Source organism: Propithecus coquereli, unplaced genomic scaffold, assembly GCF_000956105.1.
Source record: "Propithecus coquereli isolate 6110/MARCELLA unplaced genomic scaffold, Pcoq_1.0 Scaffold109, whole genome shotgun sequence".
In the NCBI taxonomy this organism is placed as follows: Eukaryota; Metazoa; Chordata; class Mammalia; order Primates; family Indriidae; genus Propithecus; species Propithecus coquereli.
The window spans coordinates 1,927,986-1,941,160 of record NW_012134858.1 but is presented as its reverse complement, the minus strand read 5'-3'; the positions used below and the strand labels follow the sequence as shown (position 1 = coordinate 1,941,160).

The following is a 13,175-nucleotide window of genomic DNA, read 5'->3' as shown; positions in this document are numbered from 1 at the left end:
GTGTGTATTCCAGGAGAGGTAGAAAAAGCTTTTTAAAAGAAAAATAAGAAGGATTACATAACGGGTTTGAGATAGTCATCCCTGGCTCCAAGGATCAATAACAAGGGTGGCGGCAGTGCAAGGCTGACAGGCAGTTGCTGAGCAGATATCCTTGCAGAAGCACTTTTTTTCTGTAAGGTTGTGATGTCCTTTGTGAAATCTTATGGTTTTTGCAGAGTCTGCTGTGATAGTTCTCGTTGTCAGTCATTTGTGCATAAGAACCCTCCTTCATGGCCTTCCCTGGCACTGTTTGTCAGGGTTTTGAACTCAAATGACTCCACTTTGATTCTGACCATTTTCACAGCAGAATTCTCCCCCTGAATTTTGCTTTCCCCCCAGAATGCCTGTCAAGGATAAAGCCATTCATGGGGTACGTGCATAGTCTTCTGCAGTGAGCTTTTCCACCCTACAGAGCATGGGCTCCGGTATCACAGGGACTGGCATTTTAATCCCAGTCTGCCATCCATTAGTTTTGATACCCTAATGATTTCCTAAACGTCACTGAGCCTCAGTTTCCTCATCTGTAAATGGAGTTCATAAGAACCATCTTCCCTGGACACTGTGGTGACCGCACACAGGAGCACACGCAAAGTGTTCATCTCTTTCCCTTTTCGTCACGCAGCAAGCTCTGTCTTATGAGCGGATGCTGCAGAATTAGGACATTGGCCCAAAGATAAAAGAAAAGATTGAACTAATTGCATCTTCACAAGCAAGTCACCAGCATTGGCTGCAAGATTTGGAAGCTTTGAGCATCATTACCCCTTTTGAATTCACAACACCAGTGTGGTGTAGCTCTTTTTGTTCAAATATTTCTTTTATCTTTTCAATTATTTGGGGGACTTTTATCCCTAGCACTCTTAGTTGCTTTAATCCAGTTGTAATAATCTATGTACTCCCTTCTAATCTAATCTGTAGCCTATTGTTAAAAATAAATCTATCGTATCAGCATTTTAAGAAGCACATCACAGCCACAAAATTCGATCAGGGATTCATTCATGAAGGCAATGGTAAGTTGGTTCCAGCTGGGCAAATCATCCTGAAGCATTTAGAGGGTACCTGGCACAGAGCAAGGACTCAATTACTCTCCTAAGGATTAAACTGGTAGAAACACTAACTACTTTTTCAATAATCCAATTCAGGGCGCTGGAAATATAAACTTTTAAAGGAATTTTCCTCATGAAAATATCTGATGGCATTTCCTAAATCCTTTTATAATTTGCATTCCTCTTTAGCCTCTTCTCACTCAAGTACTGACTCACTAACATTCCAGGATAAGTGGTCTTTTCTTTCTGAACCTGCCTCCCCCTCTCTTCCATCCCTTGCCTCAACCATCCTTCTCCTCCCACAAGCACACACTTTGTTGCTCTGTCCCCCTTCCCCCAGCAAATAGGAACTGAGGAAATGAGCAGCATCTGACTGAAATACCATTAACTCTCTCATGAGAACAGTTGGTCTGGGGAGGACAAGATGCATGCATTGCACACTGGAACTCTACTAGCCCAGCAATATCAGTGTTGGAACCGTACGGTTCATTGAGTTTCAAGTTTCTCTGGCCCAATGCATTAGAAAGAAATGAGATGCAAGCTGTGGAATAGAAGACATCATAAACATGTTGGTAGACCTCATTTGTAGTGTTGCAGATTGGGTTCCTGGGGAAGAGACCCTGAGATGGAGCTAGCATACAGGGTTTTTATTAGAGAGAGCTCTTGGTATCTACAATTGTGAAAGCAAAGGGTAGAGAAGGAAGTAGGATTGGGCGGAGGGAGAAGTTGGGATGTGATGCAGGCTCAGCGAAGACCTCGGCAAACCCCCAGGGAGCTCTGAAGCTGGCATAACATTGCACCCCAAGCTGGGGTAAAGGTCCAGGTCTTCAGAGCCCCACACTGACATGTCATTCGCAGTGAGCAATCTCAGAACAGGACATGAGATTGAGAAAGGCGACTCTTCACAACCGTCTGCTGGCAACTCTGGGACCAAGACTTCCACGGCCAAGGAGGATCACAGCAGTGTATCAGAGTACCTCAATGCCTGCCATTAGGAGGCTTTGCTTGAGATCTAAAATCTCTTACTTTGGAACCTATAGCCAGGGGCAGGCTGCTACCGTATCTATATTTTACTGGTAACTCCAGTTCTCCTTTATCTTCCTCTGTTTTCCCAGTTGTTATAATCACCGTCCCAGGTTCGGCCTCCTGGCACATCTCTCCTATCCCAAATCTGGTTTCAAACCTGAATCATGTGTTTTCAAAGTCTACTAAGAACTCCTACACCCAGCCTTATCCCTCTTACCTACATAAGTTGAAAGTAAAGAGAAAACCTAGAAGAATTCATGGTTGCCATGTGAGCCATATTAGCTGGACTTGAAAGGCTCCATTAATAGTTCTATTAACTATATATAAGAACACAGAAGTTTATTGGGAGTGACAAGGAAAGAATTTCTTTCACTTTGTATTTTATAACTGTTGTGGGTTCAGTTAACTGCATCAGAAAATCCTCCAAATTCAAGGTGTTCCTCGCTTCTACCTCATCACGCTGCCTGCCTTCACACTTCCCTCAGACGTACAATTTGCTGTAACATTCCTTCTAGTGAAGTCATGCCATGGCAAGGTGACAGCGGAATGGGGAAAGGGTCAGAGTGGCAGGATCTGAGGGATTACGGGAAGTAGAACGTAAATGACCAAGAGGATGTGAGCTTGGAGGTAAGTCTCAATTCTCTCTGGGCAGGAACTTCACATCTCAGTACACCGAATGGAAGTTCAAGTGAGTTTAGTTGGATTCCAGTGACCAGTGATAAATAAGACTTAGAATCCTGAAAGACTTGAGGCTTCCGAGCTGAAGTCAACAAAAGTGTGTACATATAAACTACCTTATTTTATGAGTAAGGGGAGGCCAAGGTAGTGTCTGACTGCTGTGTTCTCCGCAAGGTTTTGGGAAAGGACCCAGAGATCCAGAAATTCATAAAATAAATTTGTTCCAGGGTGTTATTAAAAAAACTATACTGCTTTTAGCAATATAAATTAGGCGCTTTGTGGGGTTATGGCCTTTCTCTCAAGCAAAGAAAAGTAAAAAAAGACCAAACCTAAAAATCGTACTAGAAGAAGGAAATACACATTTTAGGTCTCTGATGAACAGTACAACTCCAGTTGGAAAAGGCTTCAATTTTTATTATTATTTTATTATTTTTACATTCATGTATTAACTGATAGATTTTCTAAAAGATGAAAATGTGTCCAGGTTGGCAGGCAGAAAGACAACAGTATCCCAGTTGGTGCTCTGCCATGGGCTGAGTCCTCTGAGCCTCCGCAATGAATCTGCCGATGAACAGTGTTTCCATTAAACACTCTGACCCCTCGCTGGGTCCCAGGGGATGATGCGGGTCTCAGAGCCCACTTATTGCCCAGAGAGTCAGAGATTGACGGCCCTGAAGATGGAAGCCCCTAGTGATCCAGCTGTTCTCTGCTCTCTTGATTACCATAATCAGTCTTTCGTTTAAATGTGGTACAACTACAAATTACACTCTAAAAATAAGTGATTAACTGCTTCTTCATAGTAATTTGCTTATTGTTAAATGCACAATTTCTTTCTCGTCCGTAGCCCTGGTGAGGAGACCCTTCTATCACCCTGCTGGCTGTGATTATCCCTCTTGTGCTCCAGTCCAGGCTCCTAACTTTGTAGGTACCTAGTCCTGGTGCGGAAAACCAGCGGGTGTTAACAACAGCAAGATTGCATTGAGTATTTACTCTTTTAAACACTATGCTGTGCCTTTTACAATATTATCCCATTTAATCCTTAACAAAATTCTATATGGTGGATTTTTTTGTGTGTGTTCATATTTTACCACAAAGAAAACTGAGGCTAAGAGACATCATATAATTTGCCTAATAACACACAGCAAGTCATTGGCAGCCTAAAGATTTGAATCCAGGTATGCCTAACCAGTGTAAAACCATGACCATTATGCCAGATGCCTCCCTAGGAAACGTAAAGTACCAGGGCTGCACCAGAGAGGGCAATTCGGAACTCACTCTGAGCAGTTTAACCATCTAGCAGGAGGACTATGTGAGCCAATGTGGTATAGTGGTTTGGAGCTGGTAATTTAAACTAGAACTGCTGAGATTCAAAGACCTCATCTATAATTTCCTACTTTGTGGCTTTGAAAAAATAATATTTTAAAATAAATTCTGATATTGTTTGAAAAATGCGGTAGTAATGCACGACTCTGATTGCTGTGGGACATGGAAACTAACACATAAAAAGCCTAGTGTGCCTGGCAAGGAGGAAGTGCTCAAAAATTGACAGTTACAACTGTCACAGCCAAGAATTGCCTTGGAAATGTGACAGCTAATGTAATTTGGTATCCTGAATAGGGCCCAGGAATTTAAAAAAAACACATTAGGTAAAAAACTAGTTAAATCTGTAAATATGAACTGTATTTAGTAGTATTGCATCAGTATTGTTCCATTAATTATGACAAATGTACCATAATTATGTAAGACATTAGTAATATGGCAGGCTTGCATTTGGAGTCTACAGAACCTCTCTGTACTATTTTTGCAGTAATTCTGAATATCTAAAACTATTCTGAAATTGTTTATTAAAAAAATAGTAGTTACTAATTCTGGATTCATGCCTGAGTTTCCATTATTTTGGAAAACCATAATCACAGTTCTCTTTAAAAATCAATATAAACAACATACAAGCAGGTATCATAAAGTATATTTTTGAAAACCGATCCATTTTTAGAAGAGTAAATGTGTAAAAAAATATAGGTCTAACAAAAAGCAATTACACCGTGGCTTGGATTTCAGACAAGCTATAGGAACAAAATCTGTGCCAACTTCTTAAGGCACAAGAAACCATGGGGCTAATGTTTTCTCTGCATTTCTTGTTTTAAGTGCAGATTACATCATTTCCATGAATGAAATACCTCTATCAGGCTACATTTGTAAAAAATACACACATACATACATACCTACAGGTGTGTGTGTATATTTATATATATATATATTTTTTTTTTTTTATTCTACTTTTTAGTTAACAGTAAGCACCTTCATCTACATAAGGTCTAGTTTCTTGGAATGGGAATTTTAGGGCATATTTAAAATGTGCATACCAGCTGGTGAACCAAAATATATTTTTTTAGTATACATGTTTCATATTTGGCCAAAATCTGTATGAATATAAGGTTAAAACAGTATGAAAGGAAAATCGTGATTTTTTTTCTGTATGTTTTTTTCAGAAAAGGCTAGATAATGCTTGATCATGTTTAGGTCCACAGCAGTGCCCCATGTGATCCAAAGATACCAAGCCTTTAATACAGGTACATAATTAATTGTTGCAAAAAACATATAATGTTCAAGATCCCTGAGAGGAATGATCACTGTGTGCATCATAGTCCATGACATAAACTGTGTACACACACGCATTTACATGTATGTACATGCCTGTACACCCTCACCACAGTCTACAAAAGGTCATAAGTCACTTGCACATGTTGACGGACCCATTTGCACAAGATCCCTCTCCTTGGAGCAGAGACGAAAACCTAAAGAAAGACAAAGTGCTTTCTCTGACAAGTAACTTTGTAATACTTGAGAGAAATGGTCTTACTTGCTTTTGAAGTAGAATGCTGCACAGAGCATGCCCACGATGACAATCCCAAAGATGATACATGAAATTGACAGCACCTGCCTTTGATAAACTTCTTCACTCTCTGTGAATTTGAAAAACAGAATTAGAATGGATGCTAGCAGGGCACAGCAGCAACAATCTTCGTCCTTGTACTTCTGAGCTGGTAGGAGTCTTTCAAAGTCAACTTTTTTGTTTCTGTCATGAATAGGAAAAAATATGAGGAATTTATTAAGATTCAACTTCTTTGCAAAGTTCTATAGAATAACTAGTTGCTATTTTTTGGTATCTGCATGACTGAATCAGAACTCACACACAGATACTGTAACTGTAACTCTTATTATCAAAAGACATTCTGTGACTTTGGGACTTAGTGGGGACATACCCTTTGAAATTGTGATGGCACCCCAATTAATCAGCCAGAGAGACAAATACATATGCATCTGAATTTTCCTGTGTCAGTGACATCTTCCAATTTAGTTTTTGTAGTGCTGATGCCTTTTCTGATTCTGATTTAGTCCTTGACTGTCAGTTTCCTATTCATCCTCCTACTACTATGAATGACGTCACTCATGGGAAAAAAAATTCAACATGCATGTGAATATTTTATTCACCCACTCTGTGACCTCCTCAATAATCAATGATCTGGCAGAGTAAAACTCAACCTCTATTACCAAGGTCATATGTTATAGCTTGTCAGAGCAAAAATGACAATAACTCAAAAACAAAGATTTCACTCTTGAGCCACTACACTTATACTCTCGAACCTTTTTCCTGAAACATGTTGACAGAAACAGTTCTTCCATCTCATCAAGACCCTTGTATCCATAGAACCCAGCAATTTATCTTTGTTAATTATCCTCCTCTTGTCTTTATTTTTCTGCTTATATGCACAGAGACCATCATCCATTACAGTTATTTACTCTCTTGTAAATATCTCCAATGCATGCATTAATTCTCTTCTATCCATTTGGCAAAATTAATATATATGAACCCAAGAAACTGCCTTCTCCATACCTCTACCTCCTTGAGCAGCTTGGAACTGGGGGTGATAATTATAATTATATCTACACATATGTGGAGAATTGATTTTTGACAATGATGCCAAAGTAATTCAATGGTCAAAGAGTCTTTTCAAAAAATGAAATTGCAACAATGGCATAGCCTTATCCACAAAAATGAACCTTGACCCTACCTCATACCTTATATAAATATAAACACAAAAAAGATAATAGACTTAAATGGAAAATTTCAAACTATTAAGTTAGAAGAAACATAGGAGAAAATTTTAATATCATGGGTTTGCCAAAGATTTCTTAAATAAAATACAAAACATACATACTATAAAATGTTTAAAAATTAATAAAATGGAAGTCATCAACATTAATGGCATTTGCTAGTCAAAGACACCATTATGAAAATCAAAAGGCAAAACACAGTCTTAGAAAAACATTTATAAAATACATATTCAATAATGGACTTGTATCTACAATACGTAAGAATCACTTACATCTCCATAATAAGCAATTCAATTTAAAAATGGGCAAAATATTTTAATAGACACTTCCCCAAAGATATTTGGATGGCAAATAAGTACCTTAAAAGATGGTCAATGTAATTTTTATTATGAAATTGCAAACTAAACTATAATGAGATATATGGCACTTCCATGAGAATAGCTGAAATTAAAGGATCCCATAGTAAGTGTTGAAAGGATGTGGATCGACTAGAACTCTCATGTACTTCTGACAGAAATGTAAAATTATATGTCCACCTGAAAGAATAGCTTCACAGAAAGTTAAACACACACCTACCTTATGATTCAGCCATTCCATTACCCAAGACTAATGAAGCCATAATTTCATCGTGTACCTAGATGTTCACAGAAACTTTATTTGAAATAGCAAAAAAAAAAAAAAGGAAATAACCCAACTGCCCACCAACAGGTAAATGGATAATCAAATTATGGTATATCTAAACAATGGAATATTACTCAACATTAAAAAGAAATGAACTATTGATATAAGCAGCAATACAGAAGAATCTCAGAATAATTATGTTGAGTGCAATAAGTCAGACAAAAAGTGGGTACATGTTGTATAATTCCAGTTCTATAAAATTATAGAAAATAGAGGTTCATATATGATGACAGGAAGCACGTATGCAGACACCCAGGAGTAGGGAGGGAGAGGGTGTCTTTCTTGAGGAAAGAAATTAAAAAGTGACATGAGGAAACTTTTCATAGTTACAGATATATTCCTTATTTTAATTACAGAGATGGTTTCACAGGTAAATATTTATGTTAAAAATGTAAAACATTATTCATTGTAAATTGGTGGTTTGTCTTATGACCATTGTAGCAGCAAAAATATTAATCCTGGGGGACAAAAAAATAGGGAATATATAGAGAATATATAAAATATACAGAATATTAAATAAAACATTGTTTTTTATCTTAGCCCCCTATTATGATTATGCTCCCATAAACAATTCTCCATGTGGCAGGCAATATAAACTTTTTAATACATACATTGAATCATATATATGTATCGATATAAGTATATATTATGTGTGTGCATATACGTGTGTGTATTCTACTTTTAAAGTCTCCCTATTATACGTATAATAATACCTAAAACTCTTGATCTAAAAATCCTCCCAATAGGACACTGCTCACCCTTGCCAACCACTTTCCTGTTGCTTTCATTTTGTCTACCATTTAACTCCTTATAGTCTGGACGCATGTTCTCTTTCTCTCTCTGGAATATTATTCTCCTACTTTTCTTTTAAAGACCCACTGACCTTTTCGTTTTTTTTTTTAGTCTCAAATTAAATGTCATTAGCTCAAGTCTTGCACTATACTATAAGCTCCACTGGTTCAGAAGACCATATTCTTCATTGATTTATCATTTGACTTTCCGCTATTTCCCCAGCACTTGGTGGAGCACTTCTTACATTGTTGACACCACAGGACCTGTTACCTGAATGAATAAATGTCTTTACAGGGATTCTCTGACGTAAGCTGCACATGTTATATCAACTCTTACCATACTATACTCAAGGTTTAGAATCTCGGCACTTCTTCATGCCGTGTTCTTTCAGGCTTCAAACAAATCCTTCTTTCCTGAGTTAAGCACCTGCCACTGACCCCATCTATTCCTGAACTCTACACCTGACTCTTCAAATTGGAGCTGCTATGGTTTGAATATGTCTGCCAAATTTCATGTGTTGGAAACCTAATTGCTATTGTAACAGTATTAAGAAGTAGACTCCTTAAGAGGTGATTAGGTCATGAAAGCTCCTCTTTCATGAAGAGATTAATGCTGTTATCACGGGAGTTAGGTAGTTATTGCAGGAGTGGATTAGTTATCACAGGAGTTAGCTCCTGATAAAAGGATGACCCTGGCCTGCTTTCCTCTCTCTATCTAGCGCACCTACTTGCTCTTCCTCCTCCTGCCCTGGTATGACCTTCTCCAGATGCTGGTTCCATGCTCTTGGAATTCCCAGCCCCTAGAACCATAAGCCAAATAAACTTCTTTTTAAATGAATTATCCACTCTCTAGTGTCTGTTATAGCAGCAGAAAATTGACTAATTCATGGACTTTCCCATCCAACCCTGGCCTCCTCACTGTGATTCTGCACTCACAAAGTCTTTCTCACAGGACAAAGTGCCAGGAGAAAAATGGTGAAATCACTTGTCCCCTGGCTTTGGAGGAGACTGCAGCATGATCTAGTGATGTATAGATACTGCCACTGTTCATCTTTGTGTGGATTTGTGTGCTGTTCTCACTGCATGTCTGGTGTACTGCCTGGCTTCACACTCTGGACCAGCTTCACTTGGTGCTGATGTCAATACATAGCCAGAGAACCAAGCTGAGAGCTCACAAATACAGAATTCTTCACACTGTGACGTTCTGGGTTGTTTCCAAAATGCCTGAGAAGCTTCTAGGGCCAGCTGAAATGAGCCCATGACTGGTGATGTTCCTCTACCAATAAAGTTAGTTGTAGTACTTTATTGTTATTAAATCCTCAGGCAAAGGGGTCCCACACAAAACAAGCCTGGATCAAAGCCCAAATTCTAGGACCTATTTTCTTTTGTTTCTTTTTTTTCTGAAATCACACACTATATCCTCTCATTAAATATGATTACACATTTTATAGTTCTTTTTCCTGTGGAAGTACATCGGGAACCAATGTTTTAAAAGAACTACCCTCTCTTCTCTCTCTTCTTAGGCTTTATTTTCATTTTGATGTCTTTATTGAGGCTAGAGTATTAGGAAACAGCAGGCAAACCTAGAAAAAAATCACATTATCTACATATCCGGGTAAGTGGAGAGGGGCAATTATGTGCCCCATGGCCTGGTTTAATATTTAAAATTTGGAAATATTCCAGTTACAGGGATGCAGAATGTGTCATCAAGACATTGTTTGGGCATATTGTCATCTTACAAAATGTCATTGTTTCCACCTCCATATTTGTTAGTTCATTAAATTTTCCAGTTGAACTTGGAAACAAATAAATAGTTGTGCCAACTCTAAAGAATTCCATTTCACTTAATTGTTGTGAGTTGATGACTGCCATGGAATAAGCATGACTTGTGTATGATAATCTACTCCACCCTGCCTCTGCCAATAAAAGAATTATGAACATGATGGAGGATAACATCCACTAAATGCACAAAATAAGACTGTACCCACGAAACTGAATGATTTCCACCTAAAATCCAAGTGGTATGTTTCTCTTATTTGAAGCTGGCCAAATGTAGCCTGGGGAAATGCGAAAAATCAATTCCGAGTTTAAATCAAGAGTGAAATTAAAACTGCAAAGACTACAAGTGAATTTATAGGCCCAGGTGTAGTTACAATGACAGTCCTGTCAACGCATTTGATTCATAGACTGTTACACAAGAACTAGCATGAAGCAAAGGACTGGGAGTCTGGCAATGTTGGATTTGACTCTAATTTTGGCCACTTTTAAAATGAGTGGCCAGAAATATATTACTTTACATTTATAAATCTCAATTTCCTCACCTAAGTAAAGGTAATGCTATCGCTTATGTTTATTTTGAGAATTATATCAAATACGTTTTCTTAAATATGTATCATATAGTAATTCAATAAATTCTGGCTCATCCTCTATTTTTTTTTTTAATTTCATCCCCTTCTGTGATACGTAAAGTGCTATTTTTTCCAGTGAGCATGTTTCCAGAGATTAGCACACGAATCTGAGTGGACGAGGTGGGGAAGATCCGCCCTCCATGTGGGCAGGCACCATCCAATGTGCTGGGAGCCCAGGGAGGAAAAAAAAAAACAGAGAAAAGGCAAATATATTGATTTATCTGCTAGAGCTGGGATATACTCTCTCTCCTGTCCTTGGACAACTCCACGTTTCCCGGCCTTGGGACTCCATGAATCCTACCAGTGACCTCCATATTCTCACCTCTGTCCTCTCAGACTGAGAGGTCCACCATCTGCTTCCCTGGTTTGGAGGCTGCGAACTTAGACTGAGCCATGCTGCCAGCATCCCAGGGTCTCCAGCTTGCCGAGGGCCTGCTGTGGGACTTTTAAGCCTCCATAGTCCCATGAGCCAATTCCCCCAATAAACCCTCTCTCATCTGTCTCTAGCTACATATCTTATTGGCTCTGTCTCTCTGGAGAACCCTAATTAACACATCCTGAACCTATAATATTTGCCTTATAAAACATGCTTGCTAGGTACACGATGGATAGAAGCTTGCATGCAAGAGTGGAAATATGCTTTCTGAACACTTCATTTATTTTATTAATGATTTTTTAAGATATTGCCATGAGAGTTTCAGAGTTTTCTGTGATTTGGGTCCAAGAAGAGCTTAACAAAATGAGGAAAGGAATTGCCAGTGAGCTTGCTTAGGAGCAGGTAAAAAAGTCATTACGAATCAGAGTCATATAAGTGAAAATGTGAGGGATTAGAGTTAGGCAGACTTAATTTATATTCTGGTTTTGTCATTGTTCAGCAGTAAGATTTTTGGAAGTTATTTAACCTCTGGGCACTTTACTTTTTTATCTACCAAACAGGAACACTAATATCTGTGTTCAAGGACCTGCATCTGGTATTTCACATATGACCAGTATGGTGTTTAGCATATAGAAGCTGCTCAATAAATATTTTTTCCTTAAAAAAAATTTTATGGGAAAGAGCACATTTTATATTCCTTCTTGAAGACAATAGCCAACACCCCCTGAAAAATGTAAAGCTTTTTCAAGAAGGATATTAGAAAACTTTAGTGAAAATAGAAGCTTTTCTGAATTAAAGATAAGAGAAACGGTCACAATATAGAAGCTGCAGAAAATTCTTCCAAGTGCCCTGAAGGCAATAGGGGTTTGTTAATTACGTAGAACACGCTCTTTCCTTTCTGGTCCACTCCTTCAGAGGCCCCCACACCTGGGGCCCACTACAGAGTCCTCTTGCTGGTTCTCTCTGCCCTCAGCGAAGAACACCTGCTCCTGATCCTATCAGCTCCACCAAAAAGGTCTTTGGCCATTTTTCTCTAAACAAGGAATATTCAAAAGATATTAAGTGCTCATATCTCCTCTAAGTGTTCCTCCTGCTGGGAGAAATGGAATTTTTTTTAGTGCCAATGTTATACAGACATCATGTGTTAAGGATGAAAGGAAAAGAAGAAACAGACATAGGCCCTCCCATCATAGGCTTAATAATCCAGTAGGGAAGATAGCTCTTAATTAAATAAACATAAAAGTAAATATAGAATGCTGACTGTAATATATGTTATAACGAGGGGGTATATAATGCTACAAAGTCATATAATATAGGATACCAACCTGTTCATAGAGACCAGGGATCAGAGATATGAAATATAAAATTAGGAGCCAATTAGGCAAAAGAGATGAGGATGGGGAGAGTGGTTCAAGAAGAGAAAACAATGTGCGCAGAGGCCCTGTGGTAGGACATAAAATGACATGTTCAGGAATCTGGATGGTAAACAGCTTAGCAGAGTAACACAGAGGCAATGGTGATGAAGTATACAATGGACATATCAATGAACAACAGCAGGAAGTTACTGAAGGTTTGAAAGGAGAAGAATGGGATAAGATAATATTTACATTTCTATTTTCTATAATGTGGGAAAGAGATTAGAAGGGGTAAAGTTAATGTAGAATCCAGGTAGGAGCCTATTATATCAGCTCAGGTAAAGCATGATGGATGTTTGAGCAACAGTAGTAACAACCAGGGTGGAGAGTGAAGTAAATAGAGGTAAAAATTAGTTAAGGTGAAAATGCTTAAGAGACTAGATGGTGATGTTGTAAACTAAGCACATGTTGGAGGAGGATCAGACTTGGAAGTGAAGATAATAAATTCAGTTTTAGAAACATTGAATTTGAAGAGCCTATAAAATATCTAAGTGGATGGCTCATGCCTGTAATCTTAGCACTCTGGGAGGTTGAGGAAGGAAGATCACTTGAGGTCAGGAGTTCAAGACCAGCCTCAACAAGCTCGAGACCCCATCTCTAAT

General features: G+C 38.4%; 1 protein-coding gene across 3 annotated transcripts in view; it reads right to left on the bottom strand.

Annotated features, from left to right (window-relative positions):
* The window catches only part of NRG3 (neuregulin 3), a 1,286,298-nt gene that overhangs the window by 52,739 nt on the left and 1,220,384 nt on the right, over positions 1-13,175 (bottom strand). For all 3 annotated transcript variants that reach the window (XM_012647963.1, XM_012647970.1, XM_012647980.1), the window contains exon 5: positions 5,647-5,749. In XM_012647963.1, coding sequence (XP_012503417.1) covers positions 5,647-5,749 — 103 coding nt within the window. The remainder of the gene's footprint in view (positions 1-5,646; positions 5,750-13,175) is intronic.